Raw genomic sequence first — 25,928 nt, forward strand, 5'->3', positions numbered from 1 at the left:
TGGTAGCATGTTCGTGCCATCTCACATTGGGAATCTAGTTCTAAATGTGCATGAGAAGACAACAGCAAGTGTCCCTTAGTGCTGCTTTTTGGGGAATCCTTAACAGCAGCAACACCAAAAGATTGTGCCAAATCTTTCAATTCTTAAACAGACATTTCCACCTTCTCCCACAGAGTTTGTCTCCTGCCCATTACAGTCAATACATTCCCATGACACAGAGATCAGCACGGACCTGCCAACACAGCCCAGCACAAGCTACAGCTGCATCTCCACCTAGCCACTTACAGCGGTCTTTCTGCCAGTGTTTGTTTCAAGGAAAGTAAGGGAGAAAAGAATGGCATTCAGCCAGTTTACCTGCCCCACTGCCTTACAAAATGGAAATGGAGAGCAGAACCTCAGAGATGAGCTGGTCAGGTCAGTGGCTGCATGGCTAGTCTATCTAGCTGTTTTCCTGTTAGTGGACTGGTTACAAAGAAGTTACTGTTTGTCATAAATTTTTAGACACTGGGATATTAGCAGACTTCTCCCTTGATCCATTTCTAATTCATATTTTTAATGCCTAATCACCTACACAAGCTAGGGTTTTAATTTCTCACATAGCTGGCTGAAACCCTTTCAATACGAGGGCTCTCACTGCCATCCAAGTATAAGGATGAATTCCTAAACTTCCTTGTTCACATAACATGGGCAACAAACACGGTGGAACACTGGCAGCCCTAAGAGCATGGCCTGGCAGAATTCAGTCTGGTCTAGGCTGAACAAAGCTACAGCCACACAGGGCTTTCTTGATCATCCATACTCTGCCCCTAAGCAGGAACACTGTTGTACCTTAATTAGACAGCAAGAAAACAAAGAATGGTTTAAAAAGAAAGCTGTATGTCAGGATTTTCTTCATAACAGACAGATATGGAAAGAACAAAGTTCTCATTGTACTGACTGTTGAGATTCTCCTTTGTGAAACTGACAAATCTAATAGTGCATGGGGGGGATATTTTTGATAGAGTCAACGGACAGATGGATGAGTTTTTAGAGAGACAGAGACAGAAAGGTATAAACTTCAGCCAAATACAAAGAAACTGCCTGGGAAAACATAACTGAGAGTAACTCAGCATGGCTTGGTACCGGGAGCTGAACTTGCAGCTTTGACAAGGCTGACTTTAAGGCGACCTTCAGTGGAGCTCCTTAACAGTGTATGCTGGGCAATCGCTGGTAAATCTTTATTAATTTTAATTGGCGGCACCCATTTATAAGAACCATTAAAAAGGATAAATTGAGCCCATCCGGCGTAATGTCTTTTGTTAATTAGTTTGTCAGCACTGTTTTAATATCCCCTAATGACTTCATATTTCAGGCCTGACATTAAAGGAGACGCTGTGAGAAAGGAAATGGTCTTATCACCGTGTACATTTTTTTCTTTTTTTGAACAAAAAGTGTCCTTCCAGGCCTGACCAAGGTTAGGTGTCATTTAACTCAGACAGACAGGTACCACAGGACTTGGAAGGGCCCAATCACCCTATCCAAACTTCACCTTGCTGCTGACCAGCATGCTCTGCTGGGATTTTCTCCTTTTACAGACCCACACAACATCAGAAGAAATTCAAAGTCATCAGTCACCAAATTCCCACCCCTCACAGCTTGTCACGGACTTGTCTCCAGTCTCAAAGCACAATCATGTGGGAAAAACATGGGAGAGACCTGAGATACAATTGCAGCAATGCCTCCTTTGAGTAAAAACAGGTTAAGCCCCACAAAACTGAAGGTCTTTTGATTCACAAGGACGTGCACAGCACCAATATCCTAATCTGTTTTGGGGACCACCAACTTACAGATGAGAAGCTGATAGAATAAGAGCATCAGCAAAGAATGCTTCATGTATGAATTTGATTTGTAAAGGAAGACAAAGGAGAAATTATTTCTCTAGGTATGGTGCTTGGCCCAGAACAAAGGGGAGTGAGCAAATCTGTGATTTTGGTGCCAACAGTTCTTTCCTTCCTCCCTTGTGCTCATCTTGTATTTCTTGGAATAGCACACTGAAACTACAAGCCTGGAAGATGAGGACTTGAATTCAGTTACAAATGTTGGAAAAACATGGCTTTTCTACTTCTAATGAGTACAATATTTTAGATCTTTATGTCTCAAATAGGTTATGAAGATTTTATATTAGGTTATAAAAGCAACTTAGCACAAACATTTAACCCTTTCTCCTGAATATGTATGCACTTGATATAATTTTTATTCAAGGAGGAAGCGCATAAGGTAAGGGCCAGGAGAAGGATCAATTGTAGCCATCACAGAAGGTAATGCAACCCATCATTGTCCTAGAGCTCTCTTCATGGGGTTAACCTGGTTTTCTTAGATACCACTGTCTCTCTTCTCACAGTTCTGCCACACATTAAATGTCTTTGATCTCATGAACACTGGAATTATTCACCCAGGGAAGCATTTCCTCACTGTGAGAGCTGCAGCAAGTTTTATCCCTGCTCAGTTTCCTACAGTGGCTTGATCAGTCGGGGGGGGATCCTGAAATAACATCGACTTTTTCTCAGTGAAGGGCCGTGTCTCAAGAGCTGGATTCTATTAGCTTTTTTCATTGAAGATTACAATAGGTGAGCAATATGAGGAAAATAACATCCTCCACCAGTTAATATCACATTTGATGCTTTGGTGTCTAGTGTTAGATTAATTCACACAACGGTGAAGTGAATAAGTGAGAAACACCTAATAAGAAAATTAGCTTTTCTTCTGTCTTACACAGCTTTCCAAATCATGAATAATTCCATTAATTGTAAGGTGTTTGCATTTACGCTGGTAAGAGTAAAAGGAAAATTAAATATTTAGCCAACAAAATAGCAGGTTTTTTTCTGAAATTTTAGGGTAAGCCATAAATGGCTCTTTATAAGCACCATACTGATAATTGTAGAGAGACATGTTCCACTTTGGTAGATCACCTTTCAGCAAAACACAAACAAGTAATAACTGTAAAGGCTGAATCTGTTACTAGTTTTATTACTGAGCAAAATCCTTGCCTCAAAGTCAATGGAAATCTTGCTGTAAAGGTCTGGAGAACTAACAGGTTTTTCTTTTTCCATTAAAATTTAGGGCTAATGATTTCACCACAGATATTTTTTTTTGATGGATACAGAGTCACAGCACTTGAATATTAAAAGCTGCTCTATGATCTCCCGAAAGCCATCCTACTGTCATTGCAAGCTTGTGCCATGTTTCATGCAGATTTAAAATTTTCAGGGGACTGCTAAAACTCTGCCCTATGTGAAGCACACAGTAAAAGCATGCCTAGGGTGAAATAGATATTCCCAGCAGGCTGAACACCTCTTTGAATGAACTGCCTTTGCAGCTAATAAAAGTCTTGAGTTTTTCCTCCAACCAGCCTGTCTCTTGTGCACTGCTGTGCTCTACAGAATTCAGCCTTTTATAATCAAAGATCTGCATAGCGCTGCCAGCATAGTTGGTACTTACTCTCCATTTTGCAGCTCTGACAAATACAAATTTACATAATAGTCTTTCATTTCTGTAAAACATCATTACTCATGACAAGCGTATTTCCAGTCTTCACAACAGAACAAAAACTTGTATTTCCATTGTCCCAGTATTTTCAGCTTTTGTTGTACAAAAAATAATGCCTCAATTAGTTTCGCTATTGCTAGCTAGAAAGTGAAGAAGGATTATTTTCTTCATACACATTAACTCAATGACAGTTGAAACTCACCTGAGAACTGAGAAAGAAGGAAACTAATATTCCTGTTTCCAGTCACATGTAAGAGCCAGAGAGAAGAAAATGGTATCTACCACTGCCAAAATGTGGCAAACTTAGGCCTAGGTCTTCCAGTCTATTCCCATATATATTCAAACACTGTTTTCACCTGTTGATATCTTTCCTCCTTTCATATAAAACTTTCTGTCCTCCAGTACGTCATTCTTGCTTCTGGTCTTCACAATTTAGGTATCCAATAATCAAATTTCCAAGCACTAATAAAATGCCTGTATTTTAATAAAATATTTTAAAGTTTGAAAATGTAAACCCTGTGCCTGACGTATTTCAGTTACTTTAGTAAAATTTTAATATTTTATTGTAAAACTTTAATAAATTATATTTTTTATCCAAAAATCCTGCTTGCCAAATCCAAAAAAACCCCCACATCTTAGCGCCTAAGAAATGCGCCGCCCATTAAAATAACCTGACTAGTCTAAATAAGCCTATACAATTAATTTTATGAATGTATATAAACAGAACTACAGGCAGGCCCCATCCATGACATACAGACCCTGTATGTGCCAGCAGAAGTTCCCTGATTGGTCCTCCGGGCTGGTTCTGGCCTCCTTACCTGCCAGGAATCATTGAGGAACTTGCACAGATTTATCTGTGTGCCTGGATTACTCAGTGCATATGTTGAAAATTTTCCTTTCCCTGACAGAGTATCAAGTTGGAGGAAGACAGAGATCACAACCCATATTTACAAGAACACTTTTTTCTTAATAAAGCTGTTATTAATAATAAAATCAAGCTGTTAATTTTAATAGCAGATAACTACACACGATACCTCCACTTCACACAGCTCATTCATCTGCATGCCAACACACTAACTTGTAGTTACCAGATTGGAGCAACAGCTGGGAGGCCAACCCCAGTCACTTCATCAGAAGCAGAGGATTGTATTGATACAACAAGGGCTTCCAGGCAGGTGTTCAGAAAGTGCTTCAAGCAGTTCCTTATATATATACCTGTAGTTCCCGCCTGCAGATAGCAGCCCCCACTGTCTCGGATGTGGTGTGAGGCGTGCATCCCACTGTTGATCCTGGTGTTTGCTGGTGGCCTTCAACAGATTTGGCTGACTCGCATACTAGTGTACCCATGCTTACGTATTCAACAGCATTACTAACCTCTGGAGCTTTTCAGGTTTTGGGAGACTTTCAGACATGACCTCTCAGCACACACTTTTCCCCTCTTTGACTTGCTGTCTTCTGGTGTCTATTTCTACCCCCACATTCATAAATACCTATAGAATCCATGCACGCTCACACAGAAGGGGCCTTTACAATGCACACACAGGAGATCTGACACTTCTGGAAAACAGCAGAGCTATTAGGCTCTACCATGTGAACTGTACTCTTATGTCAGTAGCTCAAGGAGACAAGGGGTGCCAACAGACCTGCGAAAATCAGAGTAAAAGCTACAAATTGAATTGTTTACAGTGAATATGAATCTTTTTTTGGAAAACAACTAAGAACTATAAAGGTAAAACAAAGGTAAAGTCAATCAAGTGCTTTTTTTATTTAGGATATTATTTAAATAATTGATTAAAACCAAGTTCAAAATCAGGCATTTAAAAATCATTCCACAGAAACAACTTCAAAAATAACCTGACTTTTGGTAGCTGTTTTGATCATTCGTCAAGAGATCATAGGCTAATTTTTCATCAGAATCAGCTTTGTAGCTTATATCTCAGCACTGGAAAAAAAAATTGCCTCATTTTCCCCCATGAGGAAAAAACACAGAAGGAAACAACATAAATCACATGAATTTGTGTAAAATCACAAATGTCATTATTTGTGACAGTCATATGCTCCTAAATCCCACCATCATTTGGCCAGCAACTTCTTAGTCCTGCATCATACTGAGCATTCAGCATCAGAGTACTGCTGTGTTAGCTTGCACTTACAGTTATAGCTCTCAAACCACCTTACAAAACCTGCCCAATATCCTTATCCTCATTTTGCAGAGAAGAAACTGAAATACAAAGACAAGTTGTTTGATCTTGGTGGCAGAATCAGGATACATCTGCTTATATTTTTCCTGGAAAAAATACTACATTTTTTCTTTCCTGTGTTTTTTTTTATATGGAGGACTAGAAAGTTGAGGTCGCATATTTCTCAGCTCTCCTTTGACAGGAAAACTATTGATCCTTCCCAAATTCCCCTATTTTCTTCAGTATCCCACTCTCTCTGACTTTTCCCCAAACCAGTTCTTGCTCACAAGTGATAGAAACCTTCAGTACTAATCTTTCCACTGAAAAGTTCCCTCTCTGGCTTCAGACCTGTCACTTATAATCTCACAATTTCATCCTAGTCCACTGCTTTCCATAATGAAAACAGTCACAACTGTAATAAAAATAATTTCAAAAATAAATTGGTTTATAATGAAGTTCATAAAGGAACAAAAACTTACGGAAGTCAATTAATAGGAGTCTGACGGCCCCTATTCACAGGACTACACTAGAATTTTCTCACAGAAGAGAAACTAAGCAAAGTCAAGCAAACATGAAGATAAATTTCACCTTAGTGAATTGTCTCCAAACATCTGATAGCTCACCCCCACCCCTTGTTATCAACTTTTATTCAAGTAAAATAATCCACTGAATAATTCATGTGAATAGTCTTGATCTGGAGCCTACGTACAATGAGTTTCTTACACGCGTTTTGCAACGCATATCATCTTAATCCCGTTCTCCAGCCAAAAACAGTGTAATTTTGGAATAAATTTCTTGCCAAGAAGCTCCAGGTTCACTTGTGGGACCATTCTGCATTAAACTCACTATTTGCAATGAGATTTTTCAATCAGCTTGTCCACAACAACATAGTTTCAAAACCAACAAAAGGACACTTGTGAAGAGACAAGCGCATTTCAGATTTTGTCTGAATAATCCTGAGCTACTCTCAATATTTGCCTACCTTTATGTAGCAAGATCATCTGGATCCCTCTAATGATCTCAGGAAAAAAAGCCAACACAAACCAAGATGAAAAAGTGCTGCTAAGCCCAGTTGAGCATTAAGACTGGGCAATGAAGGTAGTGAGTTGCCACTAGATGACAGAGAGCATCCCCACCTTTGATTTTATCTTGGTAGAAAACAGCAGAGAGGCCCTTTGAAAGCACTGAACATGACAGTCTCTCCCTGCCTTCTCCCGGTTACATCATGGATGGGCCTGTCACAACAAGCAGAAGGAAATTGGGCCAGGGACAGGTGAAGTGCCAATAGCCAGGTTTTATGTGCGCAATTTAACAAGGATTGAGCACTGTATGTGGGGAGAGAGGGGAGGGAGAAGATGCTCTCAGTCTAATCTGAAAAATACATTGTGATGCCAAAATAGGACTGTACCAAAGTGAGTGCAGTCATCTGCTTCACTAGCCACACAGTAAGACCAGTGTCAACAGAAGGTGCCTCGTGCTCTCTTTGCCAGGATCTCAACTTCCCAGGGAGGAGAAGACATGCTTTCTGCTACGTTTCACAGGTTGTGGGGGCTCCCATGGCCTGTCATTGAACCAGTTCTTTGGTCAAGGGTACAACCTGCTTTGCTAAGACTCCCTGCTTTCCCTCTGACCACCTGTGCTGGCCTAGACATACACTAACTTAACATATGATGCAGGCTGAGGAAGAAATTTTGTGTTTAAAATTGTTACTCCCATGAAATATTCAGCATACAGACACAAAGTTTGTACAAATACCCAAAGATTTCATAATTCCTGCACCACAGACACTACCCTATGTATTTTAACAATTTGTTCACTTAAATGCATGAGCTTGATATTCTGCCAGCTGGCCACCATTTATTTCACTTTAATGGCATCAGAAAGACATGAAGTAACTTCACAACCTTTAAGTAAACCAAGACTAGCCACCCAGATCTTTTTATGTTATAATGTCCTGTTAATCACTGCCCTCCCTAGCTTTCCACAGTGTGTTCTGCCCTCACAACTCAGCTGAGCTTGTGGCTAGGAAGATTACCTTACCCTTAAATTCAAAATGTTTTCTGTCCTGATCTGTTCTGATCTGGGGAAGTAGACCAACCGATTTAGCAGCAAAAGCCTTCTGCCAAGTGAAATTTTCATCCATGTTTTTCTACCTGAACCAGCTCTGCAAAGCTCCTGCCAGCTCCTTGCCTACAACCCCCAGAGAGACTCAATAGGCCTATTCCCACTGCTCCATCTCACTGCTCTCCAATAAGGAGAGAATTAACTTCTTGCTTCCTGAACTGCAGCAGAAAAGTTGACAATGGGTGTTAACAAAGAGGAATGGAAATGGCTGTATGCCCTAAAAACTGTGCATTAACATCACATCAGAACTGCTGTTTGAGACTGGCTTCCCCATTGCACAGAAGGTGCACTACTGGCTTGTCAACAGCCGTTCTTCATAGTTATCAAGTTATGGCCAGCTCCATCTGATATGTTGAGAATGTTACAAAAAAAATTCTTATTTTACAAATAACCTATAAACTTCAGTGTGCAGCCAATATACTCTGTGAGGCTTCTGGTATAAGGGGTGAGGCAGTCACAGGACTAGGTCAGCATCCATTCAAGCACTTCCAATTACATTTTCATTGTCTCCTCCATTAGTACGAAGGGCTGAGTATATAGGCAGGCCCTGCATATCTATAGAGAAAGCTGAGACACATAGTAGAAGAAAAGCTGGTTAGAGGTGCTTAAACCAGTGAGTACTAGAGGTGCTCAGGTCAGGCCTTACTGGAGGGTGATGAGAACTGTACAAGTCAGCAGTAAATAGCTGTTTGGTACAAGGGTTGCAGCTGGAGGTCAACTGGAGAGATGTAATTGCGTCCATACATGCTGTGTATTGTGGGTTGATAAAGGTAAAGCATGTGAGGTTACAAAGCTATCTGAGTTCTGTTTGGTGGGCAACGTGATCATCCCTGAGAACAGTTCTGCTGACTCAGAAGACATGTGGAGCCTGGCCTAAGCCTAGCCTTGAATACTGCAAGCACTAGCCACTAATTGCTGGCTCCTCTACCCCAGCCTGGGTGACAGGAAGAGGAGAGCAAGGGAGGCTGCCTGCAGAGCAGCACCTTCTGGCAGCTGGAACAGCAACACTGCTTCTGCATTCCTCCTGCTTGAGTACTGCCTCAGCCTGGCTGCAGGAGCTCATGACACAGCTGCGCACTGCAGGCTTTCACAGATCAGGCCCATTATGTTCTCTTACTGTGTCTAACAGGGACTATTGCCTGAGGCTGCATTGGTCCTGAAAACAGAGATAGGCCAGAGTTGCAATACTCAAGCACAGTCCTTTTCCAAAAGCAGACTGGCTTAACATAAGGCTTGTTCCAGAGCCAGCTGCATTGCATTGGCTTCCTAGAAGAAGTGTTACGAAAGGTTTTTGACCTTCCTTTGCCACTTGGAGACAAAAGTGTTTCAATCGTTTCATCCAACACCTAAACATGAATAGATTCCCACTGCCAAGTTTGAAGGCCAGAAGTATCATTTTAAAATAGCAAGCAGGAATCTTTGTGACAAGGCAGAATGACATGAATTGCCAATGAATAGCCAACATCACCAACAGACAATATTCACTTGCCTATAAAGCTTTAAATTGTAAATTACAAGGTAAGTCCTTGCCTTGGTGGTGCTCTGAGAGACTCTATATATGCTTCTAACTCCCACTGCTGTCCTGCTGCTGGAAATGTAAAAGCCTGGCATTAACAGCTAACCTGAGCTCAAGTGCTCACTTGTCGTCTTCATGCTGAAAGTCTCTGCTCTTGGCCTGTTGTAGGTTGATTACAAGTGCCTTCACAATAGTTACGAATGTTATGGTGGATCAAATTTATTTGTATGAAGCTCTGTCAAGGTTAAAGACACCAGGGATGAGTTTGGATGGGTGTGGTTAAAATAGACACACAAAGGAATTTGGAGGTGCCAGTCCCATATGCCCTTCTTACCCCATAAAAACAGCATCTGCAAGAAAGTGCTCATAGATTATGTAAGAGATCTCCTCTGAGAAACAACCTTTCTACCTCTGCTTTTGATACTGAGACAACTTCATTCATGTATTTTATGTTCCAACAAAAACATAGATTCTGGATGAAGGAAAAGAGTCACAACTTCCCTCTGATGATCCTCCCTGCTGTCCTAGGGCTACATAAACAAAAAGAGAAATGAATGACAGAAAGCCTACTTGAGGAGATCCTTCAGAAGGGTAAAGACAGGTTAATTAAAACAAAGATAAATGTGCTGAAGTTTTCTAGAGCTAAGAGGAGTTTGGCATCTCAGGAACTCTTGGAGAGATGTCAGATGCCCGGGATTAAGGCTGGCATGTAAAAAGGAGCCGGGGGGCCTGGAGACAAAGAAATGCATATTAAGACAGGCAGAAAGATACTCTTCCTGGTTCTGGCATTTGTTTTGTTGAGCACCACTCATTGAAGGAAGGCAAATACTTCGCTGAGTACATAGAAGGATTTAGTGGGTCTGAGGTGCTGATTCCTCAAGCCCAGACACTTCACATGTGCAGTCGGTGGAGAGGGAAAGCCCCAGTTCAGTGTACTTATCCCTCTGAATCTCTTAACAAACAGCAGTGACGGAGACACTTCTGGAGACAACCTGCACAATCCCATCAACTGGGCCAGGGAAGACAGTGAAAAATTTGCTTGGAAAGCATCCCCACACATTTTGGAGGAGCTGGTTCTTTGAGATCTAGCTGTTGCTCAGTTAGATGGGTCATAGAAATAGCTCTTAATTCCCCTCAGACAGATGATTAGGATACCAAGCAAGCACTTTCAGAAAGATTCAGGACCTTGCACTAATTCAGTTTCTGCTGTTTATTCTGCACAGAGATCTCATGCAAAACTCTCTGCCCTCAGGGTGATAAAGTGATACTAGTTCACTCACATGAACTCACTCATGACCTGACCTGGCAAAAACGACAATTAAATTCTCCAAAACCAAAGTATTTTAAAAGTTGGGGGAAAATCCTCACATAATTGATTTTATTAATATTGTTTACACGGCTTTCTAGCAATGGCCTAGCTACCTGAAGTACAAATAATCAATTTATATGACAGTAGAACTCACACTTTCACTGAAAGAGCTATGCATGAAATATTGATCAACTATTCTTCATAACAAAATAAACCTGACACTGCCCTTATCCATGCAGAAATAGCAAAGCAGGAATTGTGAATTTTTCTGTAAACTGAAAATCAAACTAATTCAGCAGAAACACTTTGTTTCTTTGCAGTCCATGCAATAAACATATTATAGATCTTACAAGAACGAGGATTTGCTTTCCTATTCATACTTGGCATTTGTTTGCTAAGTCTTTGAAATTCCTCAGAATCTGATGAAGCATGGGCTGGATAAATGGATTGTGAGGTGGACTGAAAACTTGCTGAACTGTCAGGCTCTAAGGGTAGTGACCAATAGCACAAAGTCCAGCTGGAGATCTGTCACTAATGGTGTACGCCAGGGGTTGATACTGGGGCCAATAGTATTTAACATCTTCATTAATGGTCTGGACAATTGGACAGAATGCACCCTCAGCAATTTTGCAGACGGTACAAAATTGGGAGGAGTGGTTGACACACCAGATGGTTGTGCTGCCATCAGAGGGATCCTGACAGTCTGAAGAAGTGGACCAATAGGTACCTCATTAAATTCAACAGAGTGATACACCCAGTCCTCCACCTAGGGTGGAATAACCCCATACACCAGTACGGGCTGAGGCCTGACTAACTGGAAAGCCACTCTGAAGAAAGGGATCTAGGGATCCTGGTTGAACATGAGCCAGCAATGTGCCCTTGTGGCGCAGGTGGCAAATGGCTTCCAGGACTGGATGAGGGAAAGCATTACCAGCAGGTTGATGAAGGTGATCCTTCCATTCTGCTCAGCACTGTGAGATCCCACCTGGAGTGCTGCATCCAGCACTGGGCTCCCCAGCACACGAGACATGAACATTGTGGAGCAAGCTCAGTAAAGGGCCACAAAGATGATTAAGGGATTGAAGCACCTATCATACGAGGTGAGGTTAAGAGAGGCAGAATTGTTTACCCCAGAGAAAAGAAGGGTCGGGGGAATCTTATTAATGTATATAAATACCTGATGGGAGGAAGTAAAGAAGACAGAACCGGATTCTTCTCAGTGGTACCCAGCGACAGGACAGGAGACAATGGGCACACACTGAAACACAGGAAACTCCATTTAAACATAAGAAAAGAAAAGTTTAGTGTGACGCTGGCCAAACACTGGAACAGGTTGTTTAGAGTGGTTATGGAGTGTCCATCCTTGGAGATAATTCACAAGCGTGACTGGACATGGTCCAGAACAACCTGTTCAAGGTGACCCTGTTCTAAGCAGGGAGCTTGGACTAGATGATCTCCAGAGGTCCCTTCCAATCTTGTGAATCTCCACTGGACTTTAGACTGCTACGTCCAGATCTATTGCTTTTTGTAGGTAGTAAGCTCCACGATGTGGGCTAAGAAGAAGAGACACAAGAGGTATTTCTTAGAACACTCTATTTCATCACAACTTTAATCAATGGCTATGTATTGTTCCATTTATTTGTGTATTCTGGCTGATGCCTCCCCATGTATTTTTACATGCATTTAAGTGTTCAGCAGTGTCCCTGATTCAACTTTTTAAGCCATCACAACCTTATATTCCCCAAGTAGCAGAACATGAAATATTTGTATAATGTTGATATCTAGCTAAGTTTATGTCAGTTCTGAACTCACTGCACTCTTGAAGGTTATTCAGAAACAGAAAGAGGCAGATGCAACAATAAAGGAACCTTTGGATCAGACTGTAGTTTTTAAATTGAGTAGAAATAGCCCTTCAGCTACTTTGACATGTTATTTTACCACTGTAAATCTAAAAGAAAACAACATTCTCCAGGGACATGGTTTAGTATTTTCACTAATTGATCTCTTCCTTTTTCTTGATTTTCACTTTTACCATTTCCAGCAAACACAGCATTATTCTAAGCCAAAATGCAGAAAACTCAAACCACTTACAAGCTAAGTGTCTCCTTGGGCTGCTGTCACTGGTCTTTTTGCTAACCACTTATTCAAGTACACACTTCCTCAGTGCCTGCCTTTGTGAGATGACTGTTTTTTATTATCAATGGACCCAATTCAGTATTTGTTTCTCTTTCAGTCCATAGAACGTAAAAGCTCCAGCAATGCAATGGGGGAGGTGAATAAAAACAGACAGTGGATCTTTACTTGTTGTCACAGATATAAGATACCCTCTGGGTAGACCTTTCATGATTGGACAAGCCAGATGGAAAGGCTACGTCCATGTTAGTGGAAGTAAAAAAGCCAAATGTCTGGTGACTACAAAGGAAAAGGTTCTTTGAGATGGGTCTTCCAATGACACATTTCCCTTCTGTGGCTAAACCAGAAGAAATATGCTGACCTACAAGGTATTCTGGAAAATTCACCCAACAAAGAGAGCAGAGATGGAAGATACAAGAACTGTACTGGGTCAGACAGAAGGTCAGTCTATCCCGACAACTTGTCTCCTACACTGCCTAATAGTCACTGAATGTGCAGTCCCAGAACAGACTCAACTCTGAAAGAGTTAGCCTGAATAGAGACACCTAAACAATTCATCTTGAAGTCTGTACTGCTATAAACAGAGACCAATGACAGATACCTAGGGAAAAGCATAAGAATAAGGTTGTGCTACATCCCATGCATGTGAGAGGAGACTGGTCTAACTTTCAAAGTAACCAGCTATGGCTTGTGGAAGAAGATATTCCAGTGAGGATATATTACATACAGTATGACTTTAAAGGCATTAACTGCAAAGACAGGCATTTATGTATTTAAAACAGATCAAACAACAGCTGCAATATCCTTTTCCATTCCAGATCGCACTATGATCATAAGCCAAGTAGAGCACAATGACAAGTATGCTGTGCTCATACACCCAGCCTGCAGTGGAAACTGGAAAGCTGTCAACAAGAACACAGTGAGCCCGAAGATATCCCAAAGCCTAAGTAAGAAGTATGAACCTGGGCAATTTGTGCAACTGTAGTTGGTACTGGACAATGTTGTCAGACACTGGTTGCATGGTCTCCTCCCCTGATGCATGGCACCTCGACTTTGGGAGGGCCACATCATCCCTGCAGAATGGCTCTGCAGAACACTCACTGCCCCCTGCCTGCAGCAGCTCAGGCAGTGCTTTGAGGAGTGACTGGGGAGCCAGCTGAGGAGGAGAAGAAAGAAGGTTGAACCACACCTGAAGTGGGATCTCCTCCCCACTAAGAAGTGGTCTACAGAATCACTCTATTTGACAGGGAGAGGTAGATGGCCATCATACTCCCTATCTCTCCATCAGAGGACTTAGCAAGGGAGGGAAAAGCAAGCTGGCCAGCCACATATGTCTCTGGATACAATGCAATTCTCTGAGCACTCTGTAGGGTAACAGGAGAACTGACACATACCCATCTGTCCTAACTTTTGTGAGAAACAAGCTCTGAACCGTGTGGCCCACCAGACCACGGTGGGGAGCAGGCCCAACCGCTAAGACTGAATTTGCCATCAGAGAGATCTTGGAAAGCTCCTGGAGCAAACACTTCAGAGCCCACTGGAGAACATGCTCTCCTCCACAGGTGACCCCAGGATCCAAAGTCAGTGGTAGGGTCAGTGGTGTGTTCTGACATGAAGATCTCTTCAAATCTCTGAAACAGGGCATACTGCCCACGAAAAATTATTGTTCTCCCCATTTTTCAAGAATTGAGCCGTTATCTTCTTGGATATAATATAACACTACTTGTTGGTCTGCTTGCATGAGGCATAGAAATCCTGATTTTGCTACAGGGTTATCTTTTCACCAGAGAAGCTTTCAGGCTTCTTACTACACAGGTCGATGACAAGCACTGTTTCTCTGGAGTCTCAGGTTATATCTCACTGGATCTTCAGGGAACCTGAAGGAATTTATCACAACTGCAAAAGACTGCAGCAGAAAGGACAAATACTTAAATAAGAGAGGCTGCTAGAAGACAGGAGGGGTTCAGCAAGGGTAGATTGAAACAGAAATAGGACAGCTAAAGAAATTAACACATTTCAAGCCATGAGGATGGAGAAAGGAGCAGCAAAGACACAGAGATGAGGGATGGCAGCTAATGGCAAATATGAAAGTGCATATGAAGAAGCACTTCTCACTTCTGCACCTGGGAAGACCCTCCTAGAAGCTATGCTAAGGCACATGGAGGACAGGGAGGTGATATGAGACAGCCAGCATGGCTTCATGAAGGGCAAGTCTTGCCTGATCAACCTAGTGGCCTTCTACGATGGAGTGACTACATCAGCGGACAAGGGAAGAGCTACAGATGTCATCCATCTGGGCTTCTGTAAGGCCTTTGACATGGTTCCCCACAATGTCCTTCTCTCTAAATTGGAGAGATATGGATTTGATAGATGGTCTGTTCGGTGGATGAGAAATTGGTTGGATGGTCACATCCAGAGGGTAGTGGTCAATGGCTCAATGTGCAGATGGAGAACAGTGACAAGTGGTGTCCCTCAGGGGTCCCTGCTGGGACCAGTACTGTTTAATATCTTCATCAATGGCATACACAGTGGGATCGAGCGCACCCTCAGCAAGTTTGCAGATGACACCAAGCTGAGTGGTGACGTTGACACGCCTGAGGGATGGGATGCCATCCAGAGGGACCTGGACAAGCTCGAGAAGTGGGCCCACGTGAACCTCATGAGGTTCAACAAGGCCACATGCAAGGTCCTGCACCTGGGTTGGGGTAACCCCTGGTATCAATACAGGCAGAGGGATGAAGGGATTGAGAGCAGCCCTGAGGAGAAGGACTTGGGGATACTGATAGACAAAAAGCTGGACATAGGCGGCAATGTGCACTCGCAGCCCAGAAAGCCTATCATATCCTGGGCTGCATCAAAAGAAGCGTGGCCAGCAGGCCGAGGGAGGTGATTCTGCCCCTCTACTCTGCTCTGATGAGAACCCACCTGGAGTACTGCATCCAGCTCTGGAACCCTCAGCACAGGAAAGACATGGACCTGTTGGAGCAGGTCCAGAGGAAGGCCACAAAAACGATCAGAGGGATGGAACACCTCTCCTATGAAGAAAGGCTGAGAGAGTTAGGGATGTTCATCCTGGAGAGGAGAAGGCTCCAGGGAGACCTTATTGCAGCCTTTCAATACTTAAAGGGGGCCTATAAGAAAGATGGGGACAAACTTTTTAGTAGGGCCTGTTGTGATAGGTCAATGGGTAATGGGTTTAAATTAAAAGAGAGTAGATTTAGACTAGATATAAGGAAGAAATTTTTTACAATGCAGGTGGTGAAACACTGGAACGGGTTGCCCAGAGAGGTGGTAGATCCCCCATCCCTGGAAACATTCAAGGTCAGGTTGGATGGGGCTCTGAGCAGCCTGATCTAGTTGAAGATGTCCCTGCTTATTGTAGGGGGGTTGGACTAGATGACCTTTAAAGGTCCCTTCCAACCCAAACTATTCTATGATTCTATGCTGCAAGTATTCTCCACAGTTTGAGAGCCTCCTAATGGTACAGGATTGTTCAGGACACACTGAGAGAGCTTTTCAGCAGTGAGAACCAATCTTTGCTTCAGACTTTTGCAGCTCCTTGTGGGTTGGATGCATCTGGCGCGTACCTGGAACCACAGCTTTTGGTTCCATTTTTTCCAAAGGATTTCATATGTGGTTAACACACACCAGAATCACCCTGTAGGATGAACCAGTATGCAGTAAATGAGGGCAACTGGATCTGCTTTAAAAGCACACTACTGCTCAGAAACAAAGCGCTAAAATAGATGCAGTCAATGTTTGTTTAAGGCCACCGTCTTTATCTCTACAACAGTTTGTGGATCAAGTCTCAACTAGAGTCAAGACTGAATATCCATCTTTGAAGCATTCTGAAGCTGAACTCCCCTAGGACAATTCAGTTCACAAATACCAGGACAAGGAACTTACGAGAGTTCACAGTGTTCTTCCTAGGGCATCTGCCTGGAAAACAGGCTTCAAGAGATTAGGCGATTGCTGCATGACCTTCCAGGAAATGTTGCTTCCCCTTTGAAATGCCTTGTCTACCACAGGAATCACATTAACAATACTGACATGTTTGTCTATCCTTTAAAAATCAAGTTTTCCCAGAAGGAAGATAACAAAATGAAAACAGTAAAACCTAAACAAAAACAAAACTCACCACCACCAAGGAATTATTAGCCTATTAGCTCTATGCTACATAAATACCAGTGAGGAACTTTATTAATGCTATCTGTGCTACATGCAAGTTGCTCAAGTAGCAGTGTATTTACTGTACATGAAAAACTGCTGAAAGCAATGGATGTTTCCATTTTCATTTAAATAAAAAATTTCCTTGTGTAGTGTCGCTTCATAAAACCAAAATCCTAGAAAGACTGTATTTAAAAGATGCGTAAATGTGACACCATGGTATTTGAAATATTTTATAGTTATTTTATTGTTACAAAACTCTGATTTTATGCTAATATTTATAAATATAAAAATGTGATTCTTTTTCATCTGTGTGACTAAAAAATTAATGTTTTGTTGTTGAAAGCCCAGGGATTGAGGGTTTCTCAAATTTCTACTATGTGCAAGGAATCAACACCCAACAACATAACTGTGTCACAGGAAAAACAAAGCTGAATTGAATACTGCAAGTGCAGAGCTTCTGGCAGGAGGATTACACAGCAGAGGGAGCAGTTTCCCTGAGTCACTTTTTTTCCTTCCAGCATTAGCATTGCTGTAGCTGCAAATCATTCTAAGGTGAGTTTGTAGACCAGCGTAGTAGTTTTTATTAGACCAAACACAATAGCTGAAAAAAAAAGCCTTCAAGAACAGAAATCCTTTCTGAGTATAGCTGAGTATATATTGAGAACAAAAACTCTGCATTTACTTAGATAGGCATTGGTAAAGCACCCAAGAGAAAAAACAGCTGGTACCTGTGAAGGAGGAACGTTGTGTGCTTCTGTTAAGGAAAAAGAGAGTTAATTGCTAGTGTGAAACAGTGAGAGTTTGTGGGAAGAAGGATTATTATTCACTATAAAAACAGTACCTCCACTGAGTACACAGTTTATGGTGACAATTTTAGTTCCTAAGATTGTCTGTAGAAAGTATTTTGAGAACAAGGAATGAGAGATCAGGGGTGAACCAACTGTGTATGTGTTTGTTCTTCACTAGGTGTCTGTGAGAGTTTATTCTGGTCTGTAGTCATTGCTTAGTTTGACCCATGAAGTTTCCAGGACACCATTTGGTGCAAAAGATGAATGAGGTTACATTCTTGGCAGTGAAAATGTAGCAGCTAGAGACACACAAGATCGACTCTGGCGAGTATTATTCTCATTAAGAGACAGGAAGACTCTCCAATACAGAATGTATCCAGAAAATTGCTGCAGGTTTCATAGCACTGTGTGTATAGAACCTGCAAGAGAAAATGTACCCCATGCCTTACACAATTAGGGTCACTGCAACACAAAACTGTCATAGCTCACAGTATTCCCACATGAATATGGCGAAATCAGCAATAAAATGAGAGTAGATGGACACATTCAGTGATTTTTAATAATATCTGAAAACAACACTCGCTCTCATTCCGTTTTTTAAATCTTTACTTTTCTAAAAGAGAAAAAAATATAGCAAATTTTCTTTTTGCAGTCTTCTGCTTACCAGACTATATAGTCAGACGTGTTTAGTTAGACCAAGTGTTAGTCTTAGTTATCTTTTCTTTTACACACTTTAATTCTTACCAACAGAATAAAATTAAACATTCAGCCTTCCCTTCACTATCCAGTCAAATCAGTTACAGGACTTAAAACTGAGAAAAGGATCTTTGCTCAATATGGGTCCCAAGAAGAGCTACTCAGTCATCTGTGAAAGAAATAACTCATCAGTTTATGATTAAAGACAATATCTGGATTATTTTCAATAAATCAAGACAACTTTGTCTATAACAAACCGCCAGAAGTCAAGAATAGTAACATATAAGAACCAGTTTTGTCATAAACACACCACCTGAAGGTGACCTCCACCCTTTTTAGAGACCCATGAGCTGATAGATGCTGCCTACAGCATCAACTTCCTCTAAAGATCCACTGCCGAGAATTAAAAAACAACTCTACACATTCAGCACCAAGACAGGCAAGAATCATGACAAAAAGTACAAATGGGTGACTGGCCAGCACTGTAACCCAAATGACCAGAAACTCCACATGCAACTAGTGAGGATCTGGCCCTTTCTAACAGCTGGTTTCAGGCCAAGAAAAAGCTAGACATCCATAGAGATGGCTGTGAATTGGCCAGTCTCCCTCCACAAACACAGAAAGCTGCTGCAGTTCAGCCCACAAGTGGTTTTGGAATCTGCTTGCTACAGCTTTAAAAAAAGGTCAAATAGAAGGTGCTAAAAAAATAGTTACATTGTGATCGCTCTGGGTGCTTTAATTGGGCAGCCAACTCTGCCGTGTGACAGACAGCTGGGAAATGCAGCTAGTGAGAGACTGATTTGCGTCCACATTTAAGCACTTGTGTTTCATGCAAGCACATGGATTGTACAACAGGAATTTAGGGGATGGAGCAGCTGCATTACAAGGAAAGATTTCTCTCCTTAATGTGGAGACATGCAGGCTGAGGGGGATACAACTGAGAATTACAAAATCATGAAGGCAGTAGAGAAAGTGAGAGCAGGACTGTTACTCACCAAACCTTGCGATATTAGAGGTATGGGCACTTACTTAAACTATGTGCAAGATAGGTTTAAAACAGACAAAACCAATACCTTTCCTTTACAAACAGAGCAAGTAGTGAATTTCTGCCCACGTGGGAATGAGGAGATCAATAATATCAGCAGGCTATACAAAAAGAGCAGGCTACACAAAGAGGAATAATTTATGGACAGCAGTTCCAAAACAGGTAAGGGAATGAGCACAAGTGTACCTCCTAATGATCCTAATCCAATATCTGTGGATGATGGGAATGCATGACATGAAATGGTTAGGATCACATCCTAGCCCCATATAGCGTTGCCTGCTGTTACTGTCTGAAGCAGAAATACTAGTCTAGGTAGGCCATAGGTTTGACACAATAAGGCATTTCTTACACTTTTACGTGTGAAGCCACAGCTGAAGAAAGGTCTTTGACACTATGGGCCTAAGAGGCCTGACTCACTGCCAGAAAAGAAGCTGGTGTGGCTTCACCTGTAATAGCTGTCATATCACATACCATACTTGAAAAATACCTGCAGAAGTTATAATGCAATATGCATACATTTTGAAGAAGTTCTGCTACCTGTTAGAGTATTGAAGCTAAATTCAGCATGGTTTCTGTCCTATCCCAGTAGCTGTAACTACTGAAGTTTTGGAAAAATTCCTTTGCTGTTGTCCTCTGCATGCAGCTCTGGTCCATAACACTTTCCACTCCAGAGGAAGCAAATGATGGCACTGGGCTTTGTCCCTGTTGTAGCATAGACTTCTCCACAACACTTGCATCCAAACAAGCTCACCTTATAGCCTTGTAAAGGAGGTATCTAACAATGACAAGCCTATCTCTTTCTCACAGTATGAAAGCACAGCATTTTAAAGGAAAAATCTGTCATTTGCTAGCATTCAAACACATGCTGACTTCCTCTGAGCACAACAGATTTCACCTGTTCCCTTCCTTCTCCTTTCAGACCCCACAGCTGTGACCAATATGTTACTAACAGACACAGCACATGTGCCACACATCCCTTTATCTTCCTCTCTCCATTTCTGCACCCCTGAAGAACTGAAAGGAAACAAAGCTGGGCAGAGTCATCTGGATGTATCCAAGGGCCAATCAAAAACTCATGAGACCTGACAGATTGACACAGCTACTGCTCCTCCTAGGTATTAAATGTCACCTGTTTTCCCAGAGTTTTCCATAGCTACATATGTATTTATATACTATACATCCCAAAAGCCTTCTGGAGCATGGAATTTGCCCTATTACTTTAATTACTGGCTCAACTGCAGTGGCCACTAGTCTAAACTTGACCCAACAACTTACCCAGCTTAATACTATAATGGATGGGCTGGGGGATTTCTGAATATGCTTGTGACTTCCCAGGAAGCCAGATAAGAGAGAGACTGATCTAATTTCAGTGGAGTCCACTCCTTTCTCAAGTCTGAGGAAATGTCTGTTTCCATTCTCTCTGAAGCCTGCCAGGCCAGTGGGAAGGCACAACACAACATTTTTCGTTACTGAGATCTAAAAAGTATGACCATACACTAGCTCATTTCTTGGTGTTCCAAATATAACCTGAAATCATAGTGTTGTGTAACACAAGAAGCCAAGCACTGCCCTGGAGCGACAGAGATTTTGTCTAACTCCTGCTTCAATGGGAACTGGACAGCTGGAATTTGTCTGTAAGTATTTGATAGCAAGATTAGTTACACTGGTCCAGTAGCCTAGAAAATGAGTCCTTGGAAATTACAACAGCAAAAAACCTATTGAAACTACCCATTTCCTCCACCAGGCATCATACAGGTGTAAGCCATTCTGTACCCTTAGACAGAATCCATTCGACAAGGTTGCCTGAGCTAGCAGAGACCTGGGCTGGATGATGGAAATCCAGTCCAGGACTAGAACCCTCCCCAGTAGAAGTGAACTGTGTCAACTCTTCTAACACTGAGAGCAATAAATGAGAAAGTTAGGTTCTCAACATAAGAAAACAGTTGATCTTTGCCGAGATCAGTTTCTTTTCAAATAATTTTTCCTCACAACTGAGCTATTCATGAGATGACCTCCCTCCAATGCCCTAAAAAAAAAAAAAAATTTAAAACCATATAATTCTAAAGTCATTCTGGTTGTGGGAAAGGGATAGCCATGTAAAAATATTCCTAAAAACAAACAAATAATTAAATGGAAAACAGAAACAGGAAGTCATTAGAACGCATTGAAAGTAACCAGGCCTTGGTATCAGACATCAAACTCACTCCTTGGCATCAGCCACCAAGCAAGAAAGTTACTGCTTACCAGAGGCTGACAGCACACAGAAAAAGTTTCACTGATGAGAAATGATGTCTAAATTTCCAGTTCTATAAATTCTAAGTGAATTCCAGGCCATTTATTAGGAACTGCTTTGCTCTTCATTGAGCCGAGGGAAAAAAATTTAATTATGCACATTTTCATTCCTAACCACTAGATGTCACTCCTCCCATTTTGTTCTCATGGCTGCAACCTCTAACATTTTTACCTAGAAAAAAAGCTAAATAATCACTCTATGGAGACATAGACAAATGATCAAATATGGCACAAAGCTTTCACAAACACAGTCTCTTTGTAAGCCTGAAGTAAAAAAATCTAGCTTTCAAATACTCACAGGTCAAGGTGTTTTGGAGCTGAGGCTTAGATTCAGCACCACGTCCAGTTGGAGGAGGTGAAAAATATAATATCCATAGTTATAGGTACAGACTTATTAACTGTCCAATTATTTTCCAATTCAAACACTAACTAAGTGAACAACTTGGGTGGAAAACAACACCTCTCGAGCCTCTGCAGAGTCCATTATACTCCCAGGGTGTGAGCCTTGAGCCCTGCACTATATTCCTTATATGACATTCCCTTGGAAAACTTATCTTTTTAGTCCACAGCCAGCTAAAAAAAATCATCTCTTTACTACACCTTAGCTTCCATGTAAACCCAGCCCTACCTCCAAAAACTGCAGTAACAAATTCTCTCTTCTGTATGAATGATGGCACTGTGTGGCATCAAGCACATTCAATATGATACTTACAACAAAAAAAAAAAAGTAATGCATTAGTGAATGCAAAAGTATCATTACTAGGAGATTAGCACATTTCAGCAAACCAGGGTAATAGTGAAGAACTGCACTTTAAAATTCTTCAAGGATAGGGCTGGTTTTGTCGTAATTTGGCTGGAATTCTCTTCAGAATACTTCCTGTGCCTTGTTTTCTGGTCCTTGTTTGGCATCCTAATGTGCCAGCTTTCCTCTAAGCAAGGAGACATATAAGGGAAGGAAGCAAAGCCAAAAGACTGAGACATGAGTAAAATAAAAGCAGAGCTGTATTCTAGACCACTTCCATATTGGGAAGTGCATTTTCTTTTCTTAAGGGCCTATATGTTTTATTTCTGGGAAATAGACTGGAGAAAGAAGCCAATAATAAAGGTCTCACTTATAAATCACCTTGTCTGAGCATCTCCAGCTTGAATGTTAATTCTGTGGGTCTGCATCAACCTGGTTAAATTTAGGTCTTCAAAACTCAGTATTTTTTAACAAAGAAGAAGTGCACAAACACTCTTGAACTCAAGCAAAGTGCAAACAAGGACACCGTGGCAACCTCTCTGGTCCTTTTCACATGCAATGTATAACTCAAGAGTTTGCAGAAGGAAATGCTGCCAACTCCTACAACACTTTTCAAAAAGTTTTGTTCTCTCCATAAGCTTTTCCACTTTTCAGTCAGAGAACTGTTCCCCTCTCACGAGAAATTTTAATGGAACTCAATTTAAAAAATTGCATTTTGAGTTTTTCAGCCATTCTCTACATTTAGTGTTGATATTACTGGTAAGGCAAAAGGTGGGATTTTGGCATCAGGAATACACTGCAGCTGCATCCACTAACGCTCCAGTTTCCTCACACTTCCCATGCTTTCAAAGATGGGGTAGAACGCTACTGATGAATGCATTGTGCAAACAAGAAAATGCTTCCACGCTGCAGAGAGCACAAAAAAATAACACCGTCTTCAAAACAACACCATCTTCACGTTGTCATCAGTTAATAAATTGGGCACAATAGGATTATGAAGTAGTAACAGGGGGTGGAATCAAGAACCAGGAGATGAACACTGACAAAAAGAATGTACCATTTCTTAATAGAGATAAACCCATTTTTAATGAAACATTTTATTAATATTCCTCTAATACATTCCTCAATATATAATAATTCCTTTCAGTCTATGACATAATAGGGCAGATTGATGCATTCCTGCTCTAACTTCAATAAAGAAACCCAAGATGGAAGTCTGATCCATCAACATTTTATTTGCATTTCCAACAGTGAAAAACAAACTAAGCATTTCCTTAGCATAACTAATCCCATTCCAACCAATTCTCTCCAGTCCCGAAAACCCATCTTGTTATAGGAATTAACCCACTTTCCAAAAAGTATTGAAGAAATCTTTCCAGATGCACAGAATTTTTATTTACTCACAATTTATGTAGCCTAGAAACAAAATTAATGAAGGTTGGCTTGCTGCTTAGGAGAAAACTCACATTAAGTCCCTGCTCTGCCAATATCTTCCTGTGTGATCTTGGACAAGTCATTCAGGACAAGTTCACACCTCACAGCAGAGAACGATGCAGAGCTCTCTGAGCTGCTGGTTCCCAAGCCAGGAACCACACATGGCACAGCACTGCTGTACCAGTATGAACCAGAGTCAGCGCTGGTACATTCAGATATCATTGCATGGAGGTGGTTCTAAACCAGTTACCTGGCTCACTCCGCTGAGTGTACTGCTCGAGGTCAGTGATCACACAGCCTGCTCAGCTGTCTTTTCACCTACAGTAAAAGCACATGCTTAAGTTATTGATCTTATTTCTCCATTTGCAGAATGGGAAGAGTAGCACTTTCATGTTTTGCAAGGATGCTGCAGGCATACGAGCAAGAAAACTGAGGAAGCATGGACAGAACAGAGTACCAGAGAGGAGAGAATGCAGCACGGATCTCTAAAACTTATGAAGCACTTGAAAGTTTCTTTGCTGCAATAACTTTATCCCAGGCTTCAGAAAAAAAAACCAAAAAACGTCTATTACCACTAAATGACAAAGTTAAAACTGGAAACACTAAGGACCAAGCTGTGAACAGAAAACTGCTCAGGACCAATTTGACTGAGAAAATAATCAAAAATTTCTTGAGGAAATACCCTGGCTCTTGGGAAATGCCAGTTTATTTAAATTTATTGAAGAACAATAAATTTCTGCTAAGAAAGGTTACTCAGGTTCTGGAAAGATTTTCTGATCAAACCAAAAGGGAGAGGTGCCAATTCCAGAATGTATTGATGATCTGCAGAGTCAACGATAAGACAGACTTAAGTTCAAATCACATGCATGACGAGACCTGGCACAGGGAATTGAACCTGAGGCTCCATATGAGTTCCTGACCTGGCTAGTTTGGCAGTAGTGTCTTTTGTATGCATAACTGAATGCTCACTCTGACTCATATAAGAAAGACTCACATTATAGCCCAAGGTCAGCACACCTGTTTGGATGTGAGAAATGTATGTTTAAATTTCTTTTTCACACAAAGCATTGTTAGGATTTGAAAGCAGTTCTTCCAAAAATCTAAATAAATACCCTGCATGTTGGTGTATTCATTATTCTGTTCCAGTTAAATCTTTCAGAAGTGTCTGTTCTGTACCAGTGTGGAACAGGAAAAAGGTTTTATGAGATAGGAGCCTGTTTCCTCTCCACCTCTAGAAAAAATATCAGAGAGACAGAAAAGAAATAAAGAATTTTATGATAACTTTAAAATCAGGTACACTTATTTTCAATTTATGTTCCACAATTTTTTTGCTAGTGTAACTTCAGGTTTTAACTGAGCTATGTCTGCTTAGCACTCATAAGTGCTAAGAAGAAAGCTCTGTTAATTCTTTTGTGACTCCTAAAACTGGAGTTTTCCACTCACTTCAGAAAACAAAGCCCCTTTTCCTTCCCAGCTAAGTAGAGTACTTTATACCTGTTAGCTGTTCAACTTCCTTTCACTGAAGTTTGCTGTGAAACCATACCAGTCTATGGTCTTTCTCTGAAGGAGGTAGCTGAACTTCAGAAAGCATTTCTACTTACAGTTCTTTCACTTGTCACCCAGGTATCATGATGCTTTTTCTGTTCCCTATTTGGATGAATAAATCTTCAGATGCCTGCTCTGCACACAACCCAAAAGTCTAGCTTTTGGTCTCACACCCTGCCTCTAAGCTGGGGTGGCACAGAGCACGCAAGATGATGGGCTGTTTGCTTCCTTTCCCCACCCTGAAACTCCACACCCAAGCACCCTCCAAGTCCCTTTCATCAAGCAGGGTTATTATTAAGAACAAATTTGAAACTCCAGATAAAACAGTCCAATTGTAAAGTTCCAATCACCATCTATAGTCCTCTCCTCATTCCAGCAAGTCCTAACCTTTCAGCCTTCTTGAGTCCCGGTGTGTGAGTCTCCACATGT

General features: G+C 41.4%; 1 protein-coding gene across 4 annotated transcripts in view; it reads right to left on the reverse strand.

Annotated features, from left to right (window-relative positions):
- ANGEL1 (angel homolog 1) overlaps positions 1 to 25,928 on the reverse strand; it is a 92,210-nt gene that overhangs the window by 29,901 nt on the left and 36,381 nt on the right. The window contains exon 11 of one of the 4 annotated variants that reach the window (XR_015702254.1): positions 24,205 to 24,272. The exons of 1 other annotated variant lie outside the window; for it this stretch is intronic. Coding sequence is in view for 2 of the 3 variants with exons in the window: in XM_087747370.1 (XP_087603496.1) it covers positions 25,154 to 25,185 (32 nt within the window). In the remaining variant the exon portion in view is untranslated. Of the gene's footprint in view, positions 1 to 23,735; positions 25,186 to 25,928 lie in introns of those variants that run through there. 2 more of the 4 variants (XM_087747371.1, XM_087747370.1) reach the window with 2 other exon arrangements.

Source organism: Nipponia nippon, unplaced genomic scaffold (genome assembly GCF_047370975.1).
Source record: "Nipponia nippon isolate SJK-2023a ecotype South Korea unplaced genomic scaffold, ASM4737097v1 scaffold_11, whole genome shotgun sequence".
NCBI lineage: Eukaryota > Metazoa > Chordata > Aves > Pelecaniformes > Threskiornithidae > Nipponia > Nipponia nippon.